General features: G+C 36.2%; 1 protein-coding gene across 1 annotated transcript in view; it reads left to right on the top strand.

Moving 5' to 3' along the window:
- ELP4 (elongator acetyltransferase complex subunit 4) overlaps positions 1 to 26413 on the top strand; it is a 253659-nt gene that overhangs the window by 74276 nt on the left and 152970 nt on the right. The window contains exons 6-7 of the mRNA XM_060176641.1: positions 16272 to 16356; positions 19898 to 20086. Of these exons, the coding sequence (XP_060032624.1) occupies positions 16272 to 16356; positions 19898 to 20086 (274 nt within the window). The remainder of the gene's footprint in view (positions 1 to 16271; positions 16357 to 19897; positions 20087 to 26413) is intronic.

Genomic DNA, 26413 nt, shown 5'->3' with positions numbered 1-26413 from the left:
GTTGCTTCCAGGTTTGGGCTATTACCAGTTGTGTTGCTACGAACATAGATATACACAGAGCTTTTTGAATGGTTGTGGTTGGTTCCTTAGGATATTTCCCCAGGAGAGGAATTGCTGGGTCATAGGGTCATAGGTCCATTTCTAGCCTTGTCAGAGTTCTCCAGGCTCTCCACAGGGGTTGGACCAATTTACATTCCCACCAACAGTGTAGGAGTGTTCCTTTGTCTCCACAACCTCTCTAGCATTTGTTGTTGCTACTTTTTCTGATGCATGACATTCTCACCTAAGTGAAGTGGTATCTCATTGTTGTCTTTATTTGCATTTATCTGACAATGACTTCTAGTTGATCTTGATAGCCTTGTACAGATCCCTGAAATTCAGTGAAAAATAGTATCCCTCTACTCTTCTTCTTCTTCTAGCGTTGCCCTTCTTCCGTAGCCAGTCAACAGCGTCAGGTTGAGCCTGATATAAAGTTTCGAGACCTCCTTTGAATCTGGAGAGGTGGCAGTCATTGACTATGTGGGTCATAGTCTGTCTGTAGCCGCAGGGGCAGTTCGGGTCGTCTCTGGCTCCCCGGCGATGGAACATAGCGGCGCACCGGCCATGGCCTGTTCGATAGCGATTGAGGAGGGCCCAATCATAACGTGCTAGGTCAAAGCCGGGTTGACGCTTGCAGGGGTCTGTAATGAGGTGTTTGTTCTTTACCTCAGCTGACTGCCAACTCTGTTTCCAAGAGTCTGGAACAGAGAAGTTCAGTGTAGGCGTAGGGGACCAGATTGGGTGACGAGACGTCAAGCGTTGGACAGAGTGGGCGAAGATATCCGCGTATATTGGCAGGTCCGGTCGAGCGTAGACATGGGAAATGAACTTAGATGATGCCACATCCCGTCTTTAAATTCTCCTGGAATCTATTTTCAATGTAAGTTGAGAGGGCCAGGACTTGTTCGCAGGTAGATCTTCCTGGGCGGAAACCAGCTTGGGCGGGTGATAGGAATTTCTCTGTAAGAGGAGAAATTCGTGACAGAAGCAGCCTCTCAAGGAGTTTGTAACACACGGAGAGGAGAGAAATTGGTCTATAGCTGGCGGCCAGTGTTGGGTCTTTCTTTGGTTTCAAAACTGCTATTATCTTCGCATGACGCCAAATTTTGGGCATAGATTCGGATTCCAAGATGTGGGACAGGAATGTAGTGAGCCACTTCTTTGCTGCGGGGCCCAAGTTAAGAATGAGTTCTGGGGTGATGTTATCATAGCCAGCAGCCATTCCCAGTTTAACCCTCTTCAAAGCGTCTTCCAGTTCAGACAGTGTAAAGGGAGAGAGTTTTGGAGATGGACAAGATAAATGGAAGTGGGATGACCACTCATGGGAAATTTCTCTTTTCCAGACTGGGTCGATCTTAGCACATCCAACTTGAGTTAGGTGACTGGCCACTGAGTTTGGAGATACGGGAGGATGGGAGATGGGAGGGGGTTGGCTACCGGCACCCAGTCTGTGAAGAAGCTTCCAGGCCTTCCTACTTGAGTGGGTGAAGTTCAGACTTTCTGTGAGTTGTTGCCAGTGGGCTTGGCGTGCTGCATCCAGGGAGGCAATGAGATGGTCGGCCACATCTGGGTCGCCCGACTCATCATACTGCTTTAGTAGTTGCTCGTATTCAGCATCAAGACAAGGCGTATAGTTAGCACGTCTCCCAGGAGGAATAGCTTGGGAAGCTGCTTTGAAGATGGCTTGGCGGAAGCACCTGCAGGAATCTTCAGAGGGGACAGAGTTAATTGGAATTGCAGGAATAGATTTGTTGGTAAGATCACTGAACAGACGCCAGTTTGCTTTCCGAAAGTTCCATCTTAGTTTCTCCGAGCACAGAATCCCTCTACTAAAAACAAGGGACAGAAAATATCACTTGTCCTAACAATGTCACTAATTTTTGTTAACTTTCAATTTCATTGGTTATACTAATTCCTGATTTTTTTGCCACACCCTGAGCCATATATATTTCAAAATAGATCAGAATAAATTTTCTGTGATTACTCAAATAGGAAATAATGAAACCCAAGTCTAATATCAGGGTTTTTTTCTTTTTTTTTTTTTTTCTGATTCAGCAATCTGTTAGCAGTAATCCTTTACTACCTTCACTTAAGGAATTCTGGTGGAAGTAAAGAATATATAATGCATTTTAATTATGTAATTAAATGAAATATATATAGTGTGAGCTGGAGAGATTCTTTAATGGTAGGATATGAGCCTTGTATATGTGTGATCCAGGATTGGTCCAGGACCACACAAGGTGTGCCATGGCAGCAGAGGAAGCTCAGTGCAATGCTGCCTCTCCCATCCCTCTTCACCCCTGGCTCTGTCTCTCTATATGAATGAAAAAGTAGCCCAGGGAACCAAAGGTTCCAGGTTCAGTCTCTAGCACCACCAGCATAAACCAGAGCTGATCAGTACACTGGTTAAAAAATATTAACTAACTAAAATTTTTAAAAGAAAGAGAAGGAGCAATCAGGGAGGTGAAATTGTGTATTCATGAAGCTCCACTATGCAAAAAATAAGAGCGAGAAAGAGAAATATGATGTTATTTTGTAAATGAAGGGAAGATATTAAAGCTATTTTTAAGCGAGAAGGCACGATTTTTCTTCATTTGTTCAGTAGCTGAAGGTAAGAGAGTATTAATCAGTAGCTGAAGGTAAGAGAGTATTAATCTTTGTTCTAAGCATTTGACTGTTTCATATGTCACTTAATCCTACCAATCACCTTCCAAGAGGTAATGTGTTATTCCCATTTTGTAGGAAAGTTGAGTCAGAGATTCTTGATCATTGTCTGTCTATTGCAGATATTAAGTGACTAAGCTGTCACCAAACTCAACTCTGTAAAACCTTTGTTCCCTTTTCTGAACAGAGTAACTCTGCTTATTGTATAGTAATAATGTGCAGTACACCAAATAGTTGCTAGAAAAATCATACCTTGATCACCTCTAAGAATATTGTCCTATAGACTTATCACTGGTTTTGGGGATATTTTTTGAAAATTAACAGTTTTACACAGAACAGGAAAATTTTTAGATTTTAATTATCAAAATAGTACTTCATATTAGTTAACTGATAATTCATTTATTTCATATTTCACTTAAATGCTTAATTAGATATAATTAAACTTTAAACATATAATTAAATTAATTTTGAAAATGGTACTGCACCCTGAGAGATTTATTTGAATTTATGAAAAGCATGTACTTTTTTTTCCACAAAAATGAACTTTACTGGTTCGTTTATACGTAAGCTTTACAATTTCCAGTACTTTTTTTCAGTAATTATGACCAGATGATATAGCTGTGCTCCACAATCATATGTGAGAATATAATATATAATTTCATGATTTCTAAAGGCACTATTGAAATACATAAAGTTTTTTTTTTTATACAGAGAAACTGAAGGTCACAATATTGCACTAGCTAATTTAAGATTATTGGTAAGTCTACCTATAGAAAAAATGTTCATCTTTGCAGTTTAACAAATATAAATTTAAGTGTAGGCTTTAAAATCTTATATGCATGTAATATTTTATGCTAATAATTATGTTCTGATATATTACTTCATAAATCAGAAAATCCACCTCACAAAACAACAATAGGAAAATTGACCTTGAAAGTAATCCTGTAGCCTAGATTTAAATATCTGACATTTCTTTGATTAGCCTTTTCTAAATTCCACTTCCTCCATTGAAAGATACTGCCATTCTTTAGATGGGAATGATGTCTTGGCTTTCTTATTATTTATTCCTCAACACACTAACATACTGTTTAGCCCAACTACAGATGCATGTTTGCATCACACTGTTTATTTGTTGAAGCTCTAATGCCTAATTTGATGGTATTTGATGATGGAGTCTTTGGAGGTTATTAGGATTAACTGATGTTATGAAGATGAGACCATGATCTGATAGAATTGTGTTCTTAGAAAATAGGAAGAGACTGTGTTCCATCCCATCCCCCCACAACCTCCACCCACACCCTCAACCCAAAGATTTTTACTTTGGTGCCCTACTCCAAACTCAGTCAAATTCTTCTGTAAGTTTCCCTTTCTGTTCTTTTTTCTCAACCTCTGTTTATGAGTGGGATCATCCCATACTTGTCTTTGTCTTTTTGACTTAGCTCCCTTAACATAATTCCTTTTTTTTAAATTTTTTACTTATAAAAAGGAAAACATTGACTAAACCATAGGATAAGAGGGGTACAACTTCACACAATTCCCACCACCAGAACTCTGTATCCCATCCCCTCCCCTGATAGCTTTCCTATTCTTTAACCCTCTGGGAGTATGGACCCAAGGTCCTTGTGGGATGCAGAAGGTTGAAGGTCTGCCTTCTGTAATTGCTTCCCCGCTGAACATGGGTGTTGACAGGTTGATCCATACTCCCAGCCAGTTTTTCTCTTTCCCTAGTGGGAAAGGGCTCTGGAGAAGCAGAGCTCCAGGACACATTGATGGGGTTGTCTGTCCATTGAAGTCTGGTTGGCATCATGCTAGCATCAAGAACCTGGTGGTTGAAAAGAGAGTAAACATACAAAGCCAAACAAATTGTTGACTAATCATGGACCTAAAGGCTGGAATAGTGCAGATGAAGAATTGGGGGGGTCCTCCATTTTGTAGATAGCTAGTAGGCATATTTTAGTTATATTCCAGTGGACCTGTGGCTTTACTAGTGTTTTTTTGTTTGTTTGTTTGTTTTTTGCCTGAGCCTGAAATCTGATATGCAGGTGGATCCTAGTTATTGTCTGGGGAGATGATGTCATGGCTGGAAAAGTACCAGAAAGCTGGATCAGGGAAGAGAGTAGCTCCCAAATATGGGAAAGTTGTATAAATAATGTTGACTGTAAACCCCATTGATTTGGTGTGATCTGGGGCCCATATTCAGCTTAGAAGCCTATGTGACCTCTGCATCCCTGTAGATCTGAGCTCACATTCTGTGGTTATGAGTAGGAACATTTCAAGCTGCCCCAGTATCAAGACCCATCTTCCTCAGGCATAGCATAGATTATGTTCATTTCAGCCTCCCTTCGGAGGATGGAACATTCTCTACTATTGTTGCTTCAAGTTGAGGGCAAGGTTCTATGGTAGCACACAAAGGGGTCTATTGTGTTGTTCCTGATAAAAATGACTGGTAATAATGGAGAGAGTGATTTATTCGAGGTCTAGGTCGATCATGTCTGTTTGGGAATGTCAGGACTCCCCGACTAGGACCCCAGCTGATGGGATAGCCTGATAGTGACTAAAGAGTCATCATTAAAGTATGTTGGTCTCTTGCCCTTATTCAGCTTTTACAGTCCTTGCTTTGTTGAGGTTAGCTTTGGAGTGAGTGAGAGAACTATAATAGGAAGTAGGGGAGGAGGATATCTAAGTAGACACTATTTCATTATGAGCTTGATACTGACTCACTACAGACTATTGTGTATTTTTGCTTTCAAATATATATTTTGCCCTAATTTATGGATACATGTGAGCATATGCTCTATCTCTCAGGACCTGGTCTATATCTAGGTTTTGGGACTTTGTTGGGAAGTGAACCACCTGGAATGGAATTAGAGAATCCTATGAAAGGAAAGATCTCACCTGAGTAATGAGGCTGAAGGGTTGACATTCCATGCCTGACATCTCTGGACAGTCTTAAGTGAACCATGCTGAGGTGGTACTCGTTGTGTTGATTAGGTTGGGGTCGGTGGATGCAATATCATTTGGTATGAATTGAGAGAAGCTTGCAGGAAAGTGAGCCCCACCCTAGAGGCTCCAGGACTGGGGGAAATATAGGCTCTATAGAGGAAGTGGGAGGTTCCTGCTGTCTTAGGGTTTAAGAATACAATAGATAGTTATTGCTATAATCACGTTACTTGGCAATTGGGTTAACTTTGAAATATCCCTTTGTTAGGATTTGCTGTATCATACACAATATCACCATAATTTATGTCCTTTGACAGTATTTATATATAGCTGTACCACCAGTTGCTTCTGTTCTTCCTGGTCTAAGCTTTTAAGAGAGTCAATGTATCAAAGACTCAACCTATGTTTTGAAAAGACTCAGACTGTGCATTAAAAAGTTTGAGACTTGCAATCAATTTTCCCTTCTTGTCGGGTCTCTGGTGGGGTGATCTCCAGGGGAAAGGTAACGGACCGGTTCTTTCTAGAGTAAAGACACTCGGGAGCCCTTCAGCGTGCTCAGAACTCGTTTATTAGCAAGGTGGACGTGAGTTAGATAGAAAACCAAACAAAGGGAATTATTATTGAAATATGTCAGAAATTATAGGTTTCTTAAAGGTCGGCTTGCCCTTATGGTAGGCAGCTGGTATGACAGGAATTGATGAGATACAAGACAGTTATTCTCCATGATGCAATCAACTTAATTATCCAAAGTTATTTGAGAGCAGCATAGGGGTTAAACCAGTAGGGTGAGACAGAGAGAAGATGAATATCAAAAGGCCATATAGTTTGGAATTTCTCTTGTCTGGGGTCTGAGGTGTATGATGGAGTGTGTGATAAGGTGTGTTCTGTGATTTTGAATAAGTGAATTTGCAGCCATTTGGCCTACAGTTAATAGAGGGAAGTATCGGGGTTTCTGTGGGCCTGAGAGTCAAGAAGGAAAGAACTAAGTCTGAGTTTCCCCCTTTTGCTCACTTCGGTTGAGAGAGACTCACCAAGAGGTTATCTTCTCAGACCTCCATCCCAGGATGAGGGTAGTTCTCCCTAAGCTCTATCAGGCTTACACATAGTCCCAACACTTTCTCATATTATTAAGCAGTTATTTATATGACTACAAATTGATAGGAGTATACATAAACATCATTCCCACCATCAAAAGACTGTGTCCCATCCTGTTCCCCCTCCCCTTCCCCTGCTCCATAAAGCTGAACATCCACCCTCACCCTCAACCCTGGTTTTTTACTTTGGTGCCTTACTCGAAATTCAGATTGAGCTAGAAGGAATTATGTTAAATGAGCAAGTCAGAAAGATAAGTATGAGATGATCCCCTCAAAAACAGAAGTTGAGAAAGAATAACAGAAAGGGAAATTCAAAGCAGGATTTCACTTAACATAATTCCTTTGAGCTCCATCCAAGATGAGTCAGACAAGGTGGGTTCATTGTTCTATCAGGCTACCGCATCATTTGGGGCCCTAGTTGGGGAGTCCTGAAATTCCCAAATAGACAAGGTGATCTAGACCTCGAATAAATCCCTCTCTCCATTGTTACTGGTTATTTCTATCAGGAAAAACACAATAGACCCCTCTGTGGGCCCCCATAGGACCTTGCCCTCACCATGGATCAACAACAGTAGAGAATGTTCTATCCTCCGAAGGGAGGCTGGACAACATACTCTATGTTCCACCTGAGGAAGATGGGTCCTGATATTGGGGTAGCTTAGAACGTTTCTACTCATGACCACAGAATATGAGCTCAGTCCTAAGCTGAATATGGGGCCCAGACTACATCAAATCAATGGAGTTTACAGTAAACAGTATTCCTACAACTTTCCCATATTTGGGAGCTACTCTCTTCCCTGATCCAGCTTTCTGGTCCTTTTTCCAGCCATGACATCATCCCCCCAGGCAATAACTTGGGTGTCTACCTGCATATCAGATGTCAGGCTCAGGAAACACAAAAATAAACTAAACAAAAAACACTAGTATAGCCACAGACCCTTTGTACTATAACTAAAATAGCCCTACTAACTGTCTACAAAACAGAGACCCCCAAATCTTTATCTGCACTATTCCAGCCTTTAGGGTCATGACTAGTGAACAATTTGTTTGGCTTTATATGTTAACTCTTTCAGCCACGAGGTTCCAGATGCTACCATAATGTCAACTGGAATTCTCTGGGCAAACGACCCCACCAGTGTGTACTGGACCCCACTTCCCCAGAGCCCTGCCCCACTAGGGGAAGAGAGAGACAGGCTGGGAGTATGGATCAACCTGTCAACACCCATGTTTAGTGTGGAAGCAATTACAGAAGCCAGACCTTCAACGTTCTGCATCCCATAAGGACCTTGGGTCCTTTAACCCTCCCAGAGGGTTAAAGAATAGGAAAGCTATCAAGGCATGGGATGGGATATGGAGTTCTGGTGGTGGGAATTGTGTGGAATTGTACCCCTCTTATCCTATGTTTTTTGTCAGTGTTTCCTTTTTATAAATAAAAATTATAGAAAAAAAGAAAATAGGAAGAGATACTATCACTCTCTCCATGTACATGGCCATGTGGACATAGATCAGGAATTTGACTTAAGTGAGGAGCTCATACCTAGACACTAGCCATAGTAGCACTCAGATCTTGGACATACCTAGAACTGTAACAGAATTAATTCCTTCTTATTTTTGACTTCCTTTGACTTTTTTTAGGTCACTTTAGGTGTCAGTATATGCGACCCTCCACAGACTTATCTTCCTCCACCTTAGGACACTAGGTGCCTAATTTCTTTCAGTTCTTTTCTTCTTCTCCCCTTTTAAGTCCTAGGGTATGCTATAAGACTATAGCTAGTTAGAATTTTGCTCTGCATTTTCTCTCTCTTTGCTTAAGTCCCCCATCCTTCTGGCTTATTTCACTTAACATCATTCCTTCACATCAACCCAAGTTGTAGCAGAAGAGAAAATTCCATCAATTCTTACAGTTGAGTAGTATTCCATATATAACTTCCTTGTTGTTGAACATTGGGTTGTTTCCAAATGTTGGCTATTACAAATAGTACTGCTATAATCGTAGGTGTACATAGATCTATTCAGGTATGTGTTTTTGTGTTATTTGAATGGATGTCTCGGAGAGGTTTGTCTAGTAGACCCCTTTCTAATATTTGAGGAATTTTGACTATTTTCCATAGAAGTTGGACCAAATATATTCCCACCAACAGTGTAAAAGGACTCCTTCTGTAATGCACCAAAGTAAAAGACTGGAGTGGTTGCGGGTGGGGGGAGTTCAGGTCCTGGAACATGATGGCAGAGGACCTAGTAGGGGTAATATTATTATGTGGAAAACTGAAAAATGTAACACATGTACAAACTATTGTATTTACTATTGACTGTAAAACATTAACCCCCCCCCAATAAAGAAGTAAAAATAATAAAAAGGATTCCTTTTCACATCTTCACCAAGACTTTTTCTGTTCATGTTAATGTATGACATTCTCACAGGTGTGAGATGGTTTTTTTTTTTTGGTCTTGATTTGTATTTCTCTGATAATTAGTGAATTTAAGCACTTTTTAAAAATATTTTTATTTATTTTAGATACAGACAGTAGAAAATTGTGAGAGAAGGGAGGGATATAGAGGAAGTGAGAAAAAGATGCCTGCAACTCTGCTTCCCCACTGCATGTGGGGACTGTGCATCTTTCTTTGCACATGGTAACATATGTGCTCAGCAAGGTGCATTACCATCCATCCCCCCAAGCATTTTTTCATATACCTGTTGATCATTTGAATATCTCCTTTGATGAGTTTGCTCAGATCCTCTTCTCATTTTTTAATGAAGCTGTGTGTTTTGTTATTGTTGTTGCTGAGTTTTATGTGTTCTTTATTTTGGTTTTTAGTCTTCTGTCTGACTTATTTAGTGTGTAAACTTATCTTTTTTTTATTGGTGGTTGTCTTTTTTTTTTTTGTCAAAAGTTCCTTTTGTGGTGCAGAAGCATTTCAGTGTGATGTGATCAGGTTTGTTTTAGTTTCGTTTTCCTTGCTGCTGAACTCCAGAATAAATTCTTGCTGCTTAATTGACCTAACACATGATATATTATTATGGAAGTCAGGTCAACTCTTATAGCTACTATGTTGTAAAATGTTATTTTTTTAAAATTATAGGTATGTCAGATCTTAAATATTGAGTGCATAAACAATTGGTAGTGGAGGAATGAATTTGGATGTTGAGCTCATTTGGCTGGGCACACATCTTACCATGTGCAAGGACCTGGGTTTGAGTCCCTCATTGCCACCTGCAAGGAGAAAGCTTCATGAGAGATGCAATAGTGCTGCAGGTGTCTGTCTTGCTCCCTCTGTACCTCCAACTCCCCTCTCAATTTCTCTCTGCCCTATCAAATAAAAAATAAAGTAAACAAAAAAAATACTTTTTAAGAATGAATTTGTTCTGATATGTTTCTTTGAAATTTTAAATTTTATTTTTATATATTTATTCTACCTATTATTGATGGATTCTTATATTAACTTTAACTTCTATGTGATTAAGTATATGAACTGAATCTTGAGTTAGCCAGTTACATATAGAAATTCATTGTATTGCAGATGGGAAGAAAACTTAAGATTCTAGAAGTCATCCCATTTTTCTTATCCTGCAAACACTTTATGAGCCTAAATGGAAGCTCTACATAAGCTTTCTATAATATTTTCCTAGACAAATTGTAGTTATGCTCCCAGTACACTCCTACTTACTTTTACTCATCCTCTGTCAGAAGACTTATTACATTACACTGTAATTATTTGTCTTATCTACATTCATCTTCCCCCTCAAGCATTGAACATTCTTAAAGAAAGGATTAGACTTTCTTCTATTTATTCCCCAAATCTAGGACACAGGTGCTGAGTTGATAGTTGATGAATTAGTGGACCAATGCACACAAAGTATAGTAATAACTCAGATTAACTATAGCCTTGTTCTTAGCACACACATTTGGTGGAAAGAAACCAATAACTGAATAAGCTGTGTAGGCGTATGTTTTATTTTAAAAATGCAGATCTCTTACATTGAGAAATGAAGAATCACAGTATATTTAGAAGCTACAAGTTGAAAATTCATTCATTCTAGAGAAGAATAAAAGTTTAGAATAGAAAACACAGGACTATAGGCATATGCTAAAAATGACTTTCTTTTAAAGTGTGTAGTGAATGATATTTTCACATAATTTTCAGAACTGCAAGAAAGGCAAGATGTGTGAGGTAATATTTGGCCTATGTACTTTTACACTGGGGCTATCACTGAAATAAATAATAAGCTCTGAAAATTTACAAGACTTGTCCTGGGCCTCATTTTGACTAGTAAAGAGAAATTACTTGCTGACATGTTTAGCTCACTTTCTTTCTTTCTTAAAGGGAGCTTTTTAGGTATGCAGAATTGGCTTAAGCATCCTAGCAGGCTATATTTACCAAGGTATTTGTAGTACTTTCTCAACTGTGGCACAGAAAGATATGATTTTTACTTTTGATGCCTCTAATACCTCCCTAAACACTATATATTTTCCTGTTAGTTAAGTATCTGTAGTAAAACAAAACAAAATCAAACCCAATATTCCTAGATGAAAAGGCATCAGAAAAGGAAGCTCAATAAATAGCAGCCTTCAGGGTAATAGTAATGAAATTTTTAACTTGAAAATTACTTGTGAAGAGAATTCACAGTCTTTGCAGTCACATGCAAATTATATGCTAATATAACTTTAGTTCAGCAAGCTATTTTACACAATTAGTTAAGTCATTTGATACTGTACTAGTGCCTTATGAGTATATCACACAACTGTCATAGATCAATACTGGAAATTTATATGTAAATAGAATTTTGGTAATACAAATCATGTTTTATCAATGATTTGCATAATAATCTCAAAAATACTTCTTCTTTATTCTAACATAGCCCTAGCTGAAAGTGATAACAATTCCATTTTCTACATGTTTTTATCAAGTAGTTAAATCAGCATTTAAATGCACCAGAAGTTCTTATTTCTAAAAATTAAAGAATGAATCATTTCCATGAAGGAAAAAAAAAAACTGGCAAAGAAAGTTGTCAGTTGTGTGATCTGTAAAAGATGCAGACATCTATTGTGAGGAGATACGAAACTGCACATGTGACAGCTAGTATACTGTAATTTATTATTTGCCCCAGTAAATTAAGAATCCTCTCTACATATCTTAAATTAGAATAAACAAGAGTATTTGGTGTAATTTTTTTTTATTCCCTTTTGTTGCCCTTGTTGTTTTATTGTTGTAGTTAATATTGATGTCGTTGTTGTTGGATAGGACAGAGAGAAATGGAGAGAGGAGGGGAAGATAGAGAGGGGGAGAGAAAGACAGACACCTGCAGACCTGCTTCACCGCCTGTGAAGGGACCTGTCTGCAGGTGGGGAGCCGGGGACTCGAACCGGGATCCTGACGCCGGTCCTTGAGCTTAGCGTATTTGGTGTAATTTTTAAAAATGTTTTGGTGTTATCTTTATTTATTTATTGCATAAAGACAGCCAGAAATCAAGAGGGAAGGGGATGACAGAGAGGGAGAGACAGAGAGACATCAGTAGCACTGCTTCACCACTCGTGAAGTTTCCCCTGCAGATGGAGACTGGGGGGTTCGAAACTGGGTCCTTGCACACTGTAATGTGCACTTAACCAGGTGCATTGCCACCCGGCCCCATTTTTTTCTATACAAGTAAGAAAATTTTGAAGCCCAGAGCAGATCAAACACTCCTCATTATGTCACACAATTTAACTATTCTAATAAAAATAGAGCTAGAACCCAGCTTTTGAGCATACTTTCGACTGTATTATATTGTTTTGTTTGTTTTTAGGAAACTTGAGTTTTTTGTTTGTTTTGTCTCTTTGTGCTTCACCACTCTGGGCTGACTTCTTCAGATACAAAGAGATACAGAGTAAAAGTAATACCACAGAAGCCCCTAGTGTATGGGGGCTGGAGACTCAAATCTGGATTGAATGCTTGGCAAAGCTGAGGCTTCTCAGGTGGGCTAGAAAACATTAAGTGTCACACTTCCTCCATTTAACTGTGTATAACCTTGGGCAATTCACTCAGCCCCTAGTATTTCATTTACTTTATTGACCATGTTGAGGCTTTTATAAATATTCCTTTATTTATTTTTTGAGAAAGTGCAAAGTGATTTCATTTATTATCAACTTGATTTCTTTTCTTCATTTTTTATATAAATAAAGAACTAAGCTTTATTAACTTAGTGGGAAATTCTCTCATGAGGAACAAATACAGTATTGTATGTGACATACAGTATACATTTATTTATTTGTTTATTTATTTATATAAAAAGGAAACACCTACAAAAACCATAAGATAAGAGGGGTATAGTAACTCCACACAGTTCCCACCACCACAACTCCATAACCCATCCCCTTCCCTGGTAGCTTTCCTATTCTTTATCCCTCTGGGATTATGGACCCAGGGTCATTATGGGGTGCAGAAGGTGGAAGGTCTGGCTTCTATAGTTGCTTCCCCACTGAAGATGGGTTGGTTTCTTTTCTGAAAGTATTAGTCTGATTCTGTTTTTTACAGCAGGCTTCTTTTTTTCTTTTCTTTCTTTTTTTTTTTTTTTTTGCACCTTTCTTAATTCTTCTTCTTCTAGCGTTTGCCACCTTTCTTAATAAGACTGAGTAACAAAATTACTTTTCACTAAAAAAGCCACTGTAATTTGTTGACATGAATTAAAATTCTCGGACTGCTATAGTTTACAATGGAGGGATTGGGGATCCAGAACTCTGGTGGTGGGAATGGTACGGAATTGAACCCCTACTACTTTGTTATTTTGTAAATCAATATTAAATCACTAATAAAAAAAATAAGGAAAAATAAATTAAAGTTCTCTGATGCAAATCAAATGTTCCTTAGACATTTTTGAACTTCATTGGATAGAGGGGGAATATCATTAGGCCTAAATATTTCATTTCTTTCAACTTCGTAAAAAAATACTAAACTTCAACATCAAAATATACATTTCCAGTTATCTCTATGGTACTCTTTTCTCCACGTAAGCAGACAGATAAATAATGCTCTGGGACAATTTGATTTTTTTAATTAAAGTTTTAATTCTTGGTGTTTTTAAGATAAAAAATTCAAGTTTCCTTAGTAATTGCTACCTTCTTTGTACCATTACAGTCTAGAATCTCAAGTGTAAAAGCAGTTGAAAATGAGCTAAAGTGGTATATTTACTTTAAAATGCACTGCCTTTGTGACTTGTTTTAAATAATTCTATAACTTGGTCTTTGTTAAATATTTTGAAATGCCAATAAGGATCATAGTTAAAGTTAGTTTCCTCTTTGCCAGTGCTTGTTTTTTGAATTATTAGATTACTGAACAACATAAAAGTCAGTATTCTCAAAATTAAAACGCTTTAATAAAAAAAAAACTACTCAATGATAATAGATGTTTACTTTTGGCAAAAACAGTATATATATTTAGTATATATTACTAGCAAGGAAATATATCATGGACATTAAGAGCACAGTATTTTAATAGTAACAACATATAAAGTAGTTCAGTTTTAATCTCTTGCCTCTTGTGTCCATAAAGGGATAGTCTCAGTTAATCATCTAAATCTATTTCTTTTATCATTTTATTTTGCTATCCAGTGATCTGTTTTCTAAGAAACCTAACTGGTTTAAAGAACTTTATTTTATTACTCATAAAGTTGTAAGTATCATTGGTGATTATATTGTTTTATATTCATTTTATAAATAAGGGAAGAGACTAAGATATTGATATATTAATTTTATGTCTTAATTTGTGTTCTCATTCTCAAAGAATCACCCCATCCCTGAAGAGATTCTAGCTCTACAATAATTAGCCTTAAGAACATGAAATAAATAACTGGTTATGCTAACTGGATAAATGGTAGACAACTAAATGAACAGGAAATCACATATATATAGTATTTGATAAAGTACTTTCAGATAGAAAATTTACTGCTATAGGCTTAAAGCAAATTTTATAATTTAACAACTTAGGACAGAAAAAATGCTTAAGATGTTGTTTTGCATTATGGAATAACAATGATCTTACGTAGATTCATTACTGGTTGATTAGAATACACTCGATATATTCTTGATCCACCCTTCTTTAACCCATAGTGACATTCGTCAAATGGTTGGCTAGAATTCATTTCATAATCTGGGACCTTGGAACAGATTTTACCCCCTGTGCAAAGCTAATTGACCCAGATAGGAATTGAATCTGCCATGTTCAAGTAGTAGCCCTATGTTGTGAAAAGTAAACTAGCCAAGACAAATAATGTGTTAAGATATGGATATAATCACATCATTGCCTTTATAGAATATTACTTAAAGACACACTTTTTTTTTTTACTTCATGAGAGATTTTTTTTTTTTAAAAAGTGTCCATATGATCCATTGCTACTTTAATTAAAAAATAGGGAAATAACTACATGAAGAACAATCATGTCAAACTCATCAGCTGGAACCATGTATGTTTTGCAAAGAATAACTTTTTCTCTTACTTTTCTTTTTTGTTTTTCTTAAGTACTTTTAGACTAGCTGTAGCTACTGAATAAAATATTTACAAGCACATCCATCTAGTGAATATTTTTGCTGAGCCACTTAGAATTGAGCATACTTCTCAGCCTACTGCATTTCCTAGCTTACTACGTTTTTTTTTTTTCTTTATGTGCCTAAATGTTTTAGTCCTTCTTTAAGCATTCCTCTCGCCTATGTGATTGCTGTGCTTAAAAATCCCAGTAAAACAAATATTTTCATGTTTTAGGTCACCCACAGTTTTTATGATATTTGGCACTTCACTGTCTATAAAATAGATTTGCTCCAGAAACTTGCTACCGTGAGATTGTATGTTCAATTGTAGCATGATTTACCCATTACAGAAAAAAAAAAACTTAGATTCAATTAGCATTAAAACAGATGTCTTTAATTCTTATTACGATTACTGAAAATGTTGCATAGCATGTGTAAAATAATTTAAAGTAGTAACATTCATCCTAATATTTATATAAGATATAATTCAGATTGTCATATTAAATTCATGCTGTTACTTCATTGTCTTTTTATTAAAACAGATTATACACACTCATTTCATTTACTTTAAAATATCATTTTTGCATTAAATTATTTTAGCACTTGTGCTATGAAAATTAAAACTTTGATGGGAGATGAGCTCAGGTGATCAGGACATTGATTCAGGTGTAGTTGGCATAGCAGTTCATTAACTATGTGTTAATTATCTATGATTACTCCTGAAAAGCTATAGTGGCTTCATCTTTTAGATTGCTTCATTAAATCATTAATTTTCTTGGAGGTAACTAAGCCTGACATAATTAAGTCATTCAGTCTCCACAGATTTTGATCTTCCCAAGATCACTAAGCAAGTTACTATAAGGCATTGTGACTTATTCCCTGGATGTATTGAATTTATATTTTACATTACCTATATTGCTCTAGCTTGCTTAATGTTAGATTTAACTAATCTCAAAAATTTATACTTATTATTCTTCTAGTGTTTTAACTTACTCTTTAATAAACCCACTTATTAATTTGAATCACTTCTTACCAACAGTTCTATGATCAATGGCTACAAAAAGCTGCTTCATTTTATCCAGAATGTCATTTATGAGGAAGGATTTGATGGATCTAATCCCCAGGTATTGAGTACCTTCAACACCTTGTATAATCATGTATGTAATGTTGTTTTCAAATTCTCTAGGGGTAGTCCCAGAAGGTCTTAGAATAATCAACAGTGATCAAGCTGTTTTCAAGCACAGAAGATATAAATAAGCAGAGAAACAACAATCTTAGTTTGTTAATGTGAATTTAGAGAAAGAGCTCAGTACTTAGTAAATTCACATAAGATGCAGACATACATTGCCAACAGTAATCATTTAAATATCTATTTGTAACCTTCAATTAATAAACAACCACATTTCAGAAATTATTCTTAAATCTACAAGGCTTCTACTTCCCTACCTAATTATTTTATGTTTTCATCACTCGGGTCTTAATTTTCATTTACCTTATGATTAAGAACGAAGGCTTTATTTCTTATTAAGCTGTCCATTGTCTCATTGAATAAAATATGCATTCTATTTGGTATATTGAAATATTTTATTGCTTAACTGTCTATAGCTATTTTTAAAAAGCTTCCTCCAAATTCCCTATTAAAGATGTTTCAGATCCTTGAAATTAAACATAATGAAAGGAATTTGATTTTTCAGATATCAAGCATTTCAAAATTCTTTATTGGAGACTTTAATTTTTGAAGCTGCTTGAATAATTGTCTTTCATTTATATTACCTTAGAATTACTTTTAGAGCACAATTATTTTTATTGAAGAAAACAGGGAAGTCCAAAGTCTTTTTTTATTTTTGGCATTATTAACTACAATTGCTCTTAATTCATGTATGTTTATATATTCTTACAAAATATTCTGCTATTTAGCACAATAAGTAGATGGTAAGTAAATATTTTTTGAGCTTGTTTTGATCATCACTTTAATAGCAAGTTGAAAATACTTATGTGTTTTTGGTAAATCACAGGTAGTTATTTATAGACGGTGTTTTGTGTATGTTGCAGTTTTTGTTACTGTCTGTGGTATTTAATACAATATTACTTTGCTCAGTTTGGTTCCGAGCTAAGATTTATGGGCACCATGTCTTCCATTTGGTGGCAATGCCCGTCTGGAGAGGTAAATTGGTCCCTGACAGACATGTCTCCCCCACACTGTGGTAACTATGGAAACAGGCATGTCATAACAGTTCCTTCAGTACAATGTTCAGAACTGCTCTTGCAGGATGGATGACACTCCATTTAAGTGCAAGAAATTTTATAGCATGCAAAAATAAAGCAAAGACAGTAGCAAAGAGACAGTAGCAAAGATACACACACACACACACACACACACACACACACACCCCTCTTATTCGAGGAACCCTTAATCAGCAAGCTTTAATTACAATAGGATGCAATATTTGTTTTCTTAACTGTTTGTGAAAACAGTACCATTTTCAATAAACAATTTTATATTTTTAGAAAACTGATAGCAACTGGAGTTGGTTTGACTCTGTAACTATTAATTTAAGTGAATATTAAATAGGTTGAAGTAAATATTTCTATAGTGAATACCAAGAATGTTGAAAAATTAAGACATGCCAATAGATCACTGCATATATATGCAATTTTATTGGAGTTAATATTTAGTTAATTTTTTAAAATAAATGATATTTATTTATTTTTTATATTATGTTTATTTTTCCCTTTTGTTGCCCTTGTTTTTATTGTTGCTGTTGTTATCGTTGTTGCATAGGACAGAGAGAAATGAAGAGAGGAGGGGAAGACAGAGAGGGGGAGAGAAAGACAGACATCTGCAGACCTGCTTCACCGTCTGTGAAGCGACTCCCCTGCAGGTGGGGAGTGGGGGGCTCCAATCAGAATCCTTAAGCAGGTCCTTGCACTTTGTGCCACGTGCGCTTAACTGCTGCACTACCACCCAACTCCCAGTTAATGAATTTCTATATTGTTGAGTTATAGATTGTATCACTTGTTAAGTCAGTGTCTGATTCAGAAACTTTGGATAAATTCAAGAAGTCCCAAAGATGTATTTAGTAGGCACTACTTCAAAAATAATCCCGTGTCAAAATAACATTCTTACACTGAGATAAATCTTGCTTTTTAAATGGAAATTTTTGCTTCTCTATCACAGCTGTTTTAAGTGACTAAAATAGCTGAGGGAAAGATATAGGCTCTATGGAACAGAATTTATGTATGACTATATATTCAAAGATGGTAAGTCAAGTTGTGTAATTCATTTGTAAAGATATGTGAATACATGTACAAAATGCAGTCATAATTTCAGCCAGGTGTGCCACCACCCAGCCCCAACAATTTATTTTGTTGTTGTTGTTGTTGAAATACCATTTCATTATAAAGCATAGCAGCTTCAAGTATGCCTCACTGAAAATTATTGTATGATCCTTTTGTTATCCTACTCTGTGCTCCACTAATCCCAGATCCTCCTTTTCTGGTAGCCACTGAATGGTCTCTCTCTGTCTCTTAGAATCAGGAAGTTTTCTTCTCTAGTCTCTTCATAATTTATCTAGGTCATTGTGTTCCTTTGTATATCTGAAAAAATTCTATGGTCTCAGAGGGGGTGGAGGGAGACCAAAGCGTCCTTCAGTATAGTGAGGGCCAGATTTGAACCTGGAATGTATACATGGATAAGCTGCCCACTATGCAAGTGAGATATGTTCTAGTCTATTGTTGGCCCTACAGTCAAGAAGTTTATTATTATATCTTTATTTTGTCAGTATGTTTGTTTTCTTTATACACCATGTATATTGAAATCGTACTGTGTCAAAGATAATTTAGAAAAAAGTACCTTTTTATGGTTTGTGATACTCCTTGTATCATCAAAAAAAAATTTTAAATCAGTCTTTGTACCCTTATAAGTCTGAAGTTTTCTTTTATAGTGCCCAATTACTGATAAAATACATAGTTTTTTTTTTTTTTCTTGTCTCCAGGATTATTGCTGGGGCTTGGTGCCTGCACTACAAATCCACTGCTCCTGGAGGCTATTTTTCCCCTTCTGTTGCCCTTGTTGTTTTTGTTGTTGTTGTTGTTATTGGATAGGACAGAGAGAAATCAAGAGAGGAGGAAAGACAGAGAAGGGGAGAGACAGACACCTGCAGACATGCTTTACCACTTGTATGGTGAGCCCCCTGCAGATGGCTTGCTTGAACCAGGATCCTTACATTGTTCCTTGTGCTTTACACCATGTGCGTTTAACCTGCTGCACTACTGCCCAGCCCCCAGTACATACAGTTTTTAACCACATGTATTGATATGATCTCCCTGATTTGTTATTTGAAAAAAAAAAGGATCAGGGCCTGGAGTTGGCACACTTGTTTGAGTATGCACACATTTCCATGCACAAAGATCCAGGTTCAAACCCCCTGACCCTATCTGCAGGGGGATAGCTTCACAAGTTGTGAAACAGTGCTGCAGGTATCTTTCTTTCTCATTCCCTCTCTATTTCCCCTTATCTTCTCAACTTCTTTCTGTATCTATACAATAAAATAATAAAAATAAATAAAATATTTTTTTCTTAAAAAGGAGCTAGTAGAGAAAGTAAAAAAGTTTTTCTATTGCTTAACATGACAATAAGTTTACTTCTCTCTTATTTTCCTTTAGACAAAGCAGAGAAACATTTTAAGAATAGGAATCCAGAGCCTTGGTTCTCCATTGTGGGGAGATGACATTTGCTGTACGGAAAACTGTAAGAGTAGTCACTGTCTTATGAAGTTCCTCTATGTTCTCCGTGGTCTTCTACGGACCTCTCTTTCAGTGTGTATCATCACAGTGCCTACACATCTTCTCCAGGTAAGAACTTTCCAAAAACTGCTTTCTCTTAACTAATGGTACATAGTGAAGAAAAAATTATAAATGCTTTGTTTTAATTGTGTATATTTTTATAGCCTATTTGGATAAAAGTGACTTAAGTGCTTCTAATGCTAGACCAACAAAATGTAGTTTAGAATAGGTTACTAAATTCATGTATATTTGTTATATCAGTATATAGTAAGCCTGTCTTTACTAATTTGATTACTGATTTTTCTTCTGATTTGGGCGGGGGGGCTTGCCACTATTGTGATGTGATCTGGGTTTGTGCTATAATAATGTCCAAATATGATAAAGCTAATCTCTATATCTTGAAGTGATATTTGTTAATACTTTATATATCCAGGTTCATAGCAACATTATTCACAATAGTTGAAAATGTGAAAGCAGCCTAACTGCCCATCAACATTACACACAGTCAAAATATGGCATGTATACAGTGTATTGAAGATATTTTCTACTTACTATAATATACATCAACCTTGAAAAAACGTATGTAAAGTGAAAGAAGTAATCACTGAAGAAGATGGGAATTAATTTATTCCATGAAATTCCTGACTAGAGAAAGGTATAGACAAACTAAATTTCAGTAGGGAGATAAGGAAGACTTAAGAGGCTGCAGGGGGTTTTGGGTGTGAGGAGAGTGAGGGCTTAAAATATTCTGAAATTGTCTGTAGTTATAGTGGTGCATGTCTGTGAATATATTTAAAAATATATATATTTTTATATATATTTTATATATATAAAAGCATTGAGTTGTACACTTTAAAGGGATAAATTATTTCATTAAAGTTGCTGTTAAAAATATTAGAGACTAGTGGAAAATTTGAAAGTTATATGAATACCAGATTAGAACTTTAATCTAGTGAATTTTAAATTTTTTAGCTCAAACTCTTACCATTTTATTTATTAGAGAAACATGACTGGCAGGACAGTTGTCAACTGAGTACAGTTTCTAATCTCCCCATGAGATTAGATCTGTACACCACTCCCACTACCAACTTAAATAATCATGGATAACACCTCATTGTTAAAACTGTTTGAGGTGATGGACAGTGGTGCACCCTGTAGAGCACACACATTACAATAGCAAGCCTCCAGTCTCCACTTACAGAAGGGGAAGCTTCACAAGCAGTGAAAGAATACTGCAGGTATCCCTCCCTCTTTCTCAGAAAATGCCTCTGGGAGTGGTGGATTCATTGAGAAGACACCTGAGCCCTAGCAATTGGAAAACCTTTTTTTAAAAAATAAAAAAATAAAAATAAAAGAGGGAGTCAGGTGGTAGCGCAGTGGGTTAAGTGCATGTGGAGCAAAGTGCAAGGACCGGCATAAGGATCCCAGTTCAAGCCCCTGGCTCCCCACCTGCAGGGGAGTTGCTTCACAGGCAGTGAAGCAGGTCTGCAGGTGTCTATCTTTCTCTCCCCCTCTCTGGCTTCCCCTCCTCTCTCCATTTCTCTCTGTCCTATCTAACAGCGACGACATCAATAATAACAACAATAATAACCACAACAATAATAAAAAGACAACAAGAGTAACAAAAGGGAAAATAAATAAAATTTAAAAAATTTAAAATAAAACTTAAAAAAAAAGAAATTATTTGATTCTTTATCATAAACTCATATGATTTTTTTTGGTACCTCTGTTCTATTATATTCATTATCTGTAATTGTAAATTTTATTAAAACATAGTTTAGTTGCATTTATTACAGTACAGAATATTTTGAGTCCTATAACCAAAAAATTTGGCATAAATGAATTAACTGTGACCCCTTGGAATCATAATAATATAGATTTTTTTTAACAGCAATTTTTTAATTTATTTTTTATTGTTGTAGTTATTGTTGTTGTTAATGATGTTATCGTTGTTGGATAGAACAGAGAGAAATGGAGAGAGAAGGGAAGACAGAGGGGGAGAGAAAGACAGACACCTGCAGACCTGCTTCACCACTTGTGAAACGACTCCCTTGCAGGTGGGGAGCTGGGGGCTCGAACCGGCATCTGCAGGCTGACTCTTGCGCTTTGCACCACGTGCACTTAACCCGCTGCTCTACCGCCAGACTCCCAACAATATAGAATTTGTAATGGTTATAAAAGGGTAGCACCATTTTCCTTTAGTGGTTTTTTTTTATAGATCTCTCTTTTTTAATTTCATTTTTTATTTTATAGAACATTCTTAAGCCTATATTGTTACTACAGTGAGTTTAAAATTATACAGAAATCTTAAGGAAACTTTTTCTAATTATCTTAGACACTGTACACATATAGCATGTACAACTTTTTTTTTTTTTTTTTTTTGCTTATCGGCTTATCGGAGCTCTAGTTTATGATGGTGCTAAGGATTGAAACTGGGATTTATGGGGCCTCAGAAATTAAAATCTGTTGCATTATTCCTAGCTATCTCTCCAACTGTAATAAGTATATTTTTAATGATATTAAATTATTATTAAGTTAATACTTTAATAAGTTTTAGTCTTAATATCATTAGAGCTTCTTACCTATGATGATGAATAGACCTGTAATAGACTTAACAGGTACTAGTAAAAAGCATACTTACATTTATCCTTCTACTAGAATTATACTACTTATTAGGCATATACTACATACCAAGCACGATAAGCAAACCATAACTCTCCCTGTAACATACATAGATAGTTTTTAACTGTTCACACAATCACCCAGTTATTGTATCAGGGGCAGTGGTATTTTATTTTATCCTATCTTATCTTATATCTGGCAGAGAGCCTGAGTAGTGAAAGAGATCACAATATTAAAACTATAAAACTGCTGTGGCAACTAGACTTGAACCTGAGTTGTGCATGTGGCTCTGCAGCTTACTATCAAAATAAGCTATTTCATCATCCCTGAGACAGTAGTATTTTAATTTGTGTCTTTCCCTGACTCAAAACCCTGCAGTTTTCACTATTAGGTTATACAGCATACTCATCACATCTATTCTGCTAAATAGATGTGGTAACAAATGCAAAGATAATTAAGCTAAAGTGAAATGATTCCCCAAAGTCACCAGTGATTATATGTTTAAAGTAGGGATTAAGCACAAATTTGTTCAACTCTAAAACTTAGGCTTTGTCTTTATCATAGTGTATCCTTAATGTGCCTTGAGTGATTAACTTACCCTCAAGGAAAGAAAATAAAAAGTCCTAGGCTAACATTTCTTTCATCCAGTGTTTTTTTTTTTTAATTTTCACAATAAAATCTTTGACAAATCTGTATATATGAAATATTTTAAATTCTAATATAAGCAGAATAAATAATAAATTTGGTTATGTATAGTTGCAAAGAAAATGAATTATGAAGTAAACACATGACTTAACGTTTTTTAATTTTTTGTAAAATTTCAAATTACTTTATTTAATAGAACAGAGAGAGAAACACACCTGCATCACTTCTTCACTCCTGTGAAGCTTACCTCCCTATAGAAGTGGATAGTGGGCTTGAACCTAACCAGATGTGCCACTATCCAGCCCCGTATATGTGATTTCTGAAATTTATTCCAAGGGAACCTCTTAAAAAAAAAAGACAATACAAAGCCAATTTAGTGGGAGATAATCTTTATTATTCATAGAAAATACATCAATCTTATTGTGTGAACATTTGTGATAGAGAAATTCTACCCTCAGAGTAAGGGAAAGACAGTTAAACTTCCTAGATGACTACAAATATTCCTATTCACACCACTACTTACAAAATTATTGAGATAAGATGGAATAGATATTTGAGCATTAGGCAACATTTGGATTGTAATATTTTATATACAATGAAATTCTTTATATACATGGAAAAGATATTGTTTAAATTCATACCACTGGGAGCCGGATGGTGGTGTACCTTTTAATGTGTCTGAGCACATTACAGTGCACAAGGACCAGGGTTCAAGCCCCCAGTTCCCACCTGCAAGTGGAAAACTTCACAAATGGTGAAACAGTGCTGTAGGTGTCTCTCTGTCTCTCTCCCTTTCGTTAAGATGGAATTCCTTTGGTTCTCCTTTTCATGTGGGTCTCTTCTCAGTAATTTCTTGACAGTAAGTTTGGTAGTGGAAAATTCTTTCAGTTTCTGAATGTTTGAAAAGATCTTTATTTCTCCATATCTGATGGATAATTTAGCAGGATGCAGAATTTGTGGCTGACAATTCTTATCTTTCAATTCTTTGAATATGCCATTCCACTCCTTCCTTGCCTCTAGGGTTTGTAAAAGAAATATGATGAAAGCCTGATGGTTCTACATTTGTATATGACTTCTTCCCTTCCCTGGCAGTCTACAATATTTTTTTTTTCCTTTTTCACTGGCTTTTGATAGTTTTATAGTGATGTGTCTTACTGTATGTCGGTTTGGATTAAAATATTTAGGTGTGTGTTCACCTTCTTGAATTTCTGTTTTCAACATTGCTTAGGTATGGAAATTTTTGTGCTAAAATTTCTTTGAAAATGTTCTCTTCTCCTCTCTGCTTTTCTTCTTCCTCAGGGAAGTTCATCTTCCTAATGCTATTTCATAGAAAAGTACTTCATTTTTCTTTCTAAGGAATTTTAAATTCACAGTATGTGGTGATTGATATTCTCACTTCCACCTGATTAAGCCTATTTCTAAGGTCTCTTACTTCAACCTGAGCTGCATTCAAATATCTTTTAAGCCCTGCAATTCTTTTTGGATTTTTTTTTTCTGTGCTTTGTAATTCTCTGGTAAAATGATCATTGAGTTCTTGAATCTTTAGTTTCATGAACTGATTTTGTAATGACTTTCCTGAACTCTATTTCTTTCATTTATATTTTTTTCTAGATCTGTGTCTATCTAGCCATTTGGAGTTTCTGTCATTGTTGTCTTTGTATTTCTCAGTTTCTGCATTTAGTGTGGCTTTTATTGTTATGTCAGCAGAAGATGTTGTGGCTAAGAGGTTCAATTTTCCTATTTATCTGTCTTGGTGGGGAGGGAAGTTTTTATCCTGAGTCAACAGGCTGGTGAGTGTCCTTGATGTCATTATAGGGTCTCCTTGTAGTTGTTCCAGTCTCTGTGAGGCAACAGTATTAGAAACTCAAGTTACTGTTGTAAATTGGTTATGTTTTAGGTGATTTTTTTTTTTTAACAGTTTTTTATTGCTTAAATTTAGACCCAAAAGTGGTGCGCCTCAGCCACCAATCCTCTAGTTTGGTTACAGCAGACTTTGAGCACCACTTTTTAGTCCCAAGAATGGCTTCCTCACTTACTTTCCAGACACAAGCCACATGTACTCACCTGTGGCTTAGGCAATTCCCTCCGTTCTCCTTCCTTCCTTCCATCTTTCTCTCTCTTTTTCTTCCTTTCTCTCTCTCTCTCTCTCTTTCTCTCTTTCCCTTCCTTCCTCTCTCTCTTTCTTTCTTTTTTTAATAGGATTTGTTTGCTGGTTTGTTTTTGTAATTCAGACCCAGAAGTGGTGTAAACCAATTGCCAAGCTCCCGGTTTGGCACCAGCTGTCATGATCTTTTAGTTCCTGGAATCTCCCTCACTCCTTTTCTATCCACAAGCCACACATCTACTCACCTATGGCTTGACAGTTTCTGAAGCAAATCTGGATGTGTTTTATAGAGTTTTCAAGTAATTTTCATTGCTTTTCCTGGGGAGCCAAGACCTGCCACCCATCTCACTCAGGCAGGAAACTCACTCGCTTCCATTGCTTTTTAAACTTCAAGTCTGGCTGTGTGATTGTCTTTATATCACAATATTTAAGAGAAAATATAAAAGTTTACAGTTTGTTTAAGCTAATCATGATACAATTATAGGATAAAACTCTAAGTAGCAGCAAGGAAAAATCAGCAAGGTAAGGAAAGTGTATACAAACAGGAAGCAATATGCTTATAAAACTAGACAAAGGCGTGAGTGCACAGAACCAGATAACTGTGATTTAAAATAAAAAAAAAAATTAAAAATCTTTACATGGTGATCTCTGCAGGGCTTTTGCAGTTTTTTGTTTTCTTGTTTGTTTGTTTTTGCCTCCAGAGTTATTGCTGGGGCTCGGTGCCTGCACTGCTCCTGGAGGCTGTTTTTTTTTCCCTTTTTAAATTCTATAGTTATTATCTGCACTGTTATTAAACCTCTAAAATTGAAAATATGAACTGATATCAAATTACCAAGTTAAGTAAAAATCATATGCAAGTCCATGAAAGCAATAGAAATCTTCAATTTTCAGTCTCTTTTTATGAGAAACGTGAAGAGATTCCTCTTGTAGTTTAGGCCTAAGACATTCCAGGAGACAGTGAAGATGTCAGATGACCATCTAAGTCGTAGTAAAACAATTTTGTTATAACTTGACTCTAAAATCAT

The sequence above is a fragment of the Erinaceus europaeus genome, chromosome 17 (assembly GCF_950295315.1).
Source record: "Erinaceus europaeus chromosome 17, mEriEur2.1, whole genome shotgun sequence".
Lineage (NCBI taxonomy): Eukaryota > Metazoa > Chordata > Mammalia > Eulipotyphla > Erinaceidae > Erinaceus > Erinaceus europaeus.
The sequence above is the reverse complement of the archived record's forward strand: the minus strand, read 5'-3'. Positions and strand labels throughout refer to the sequence as shown.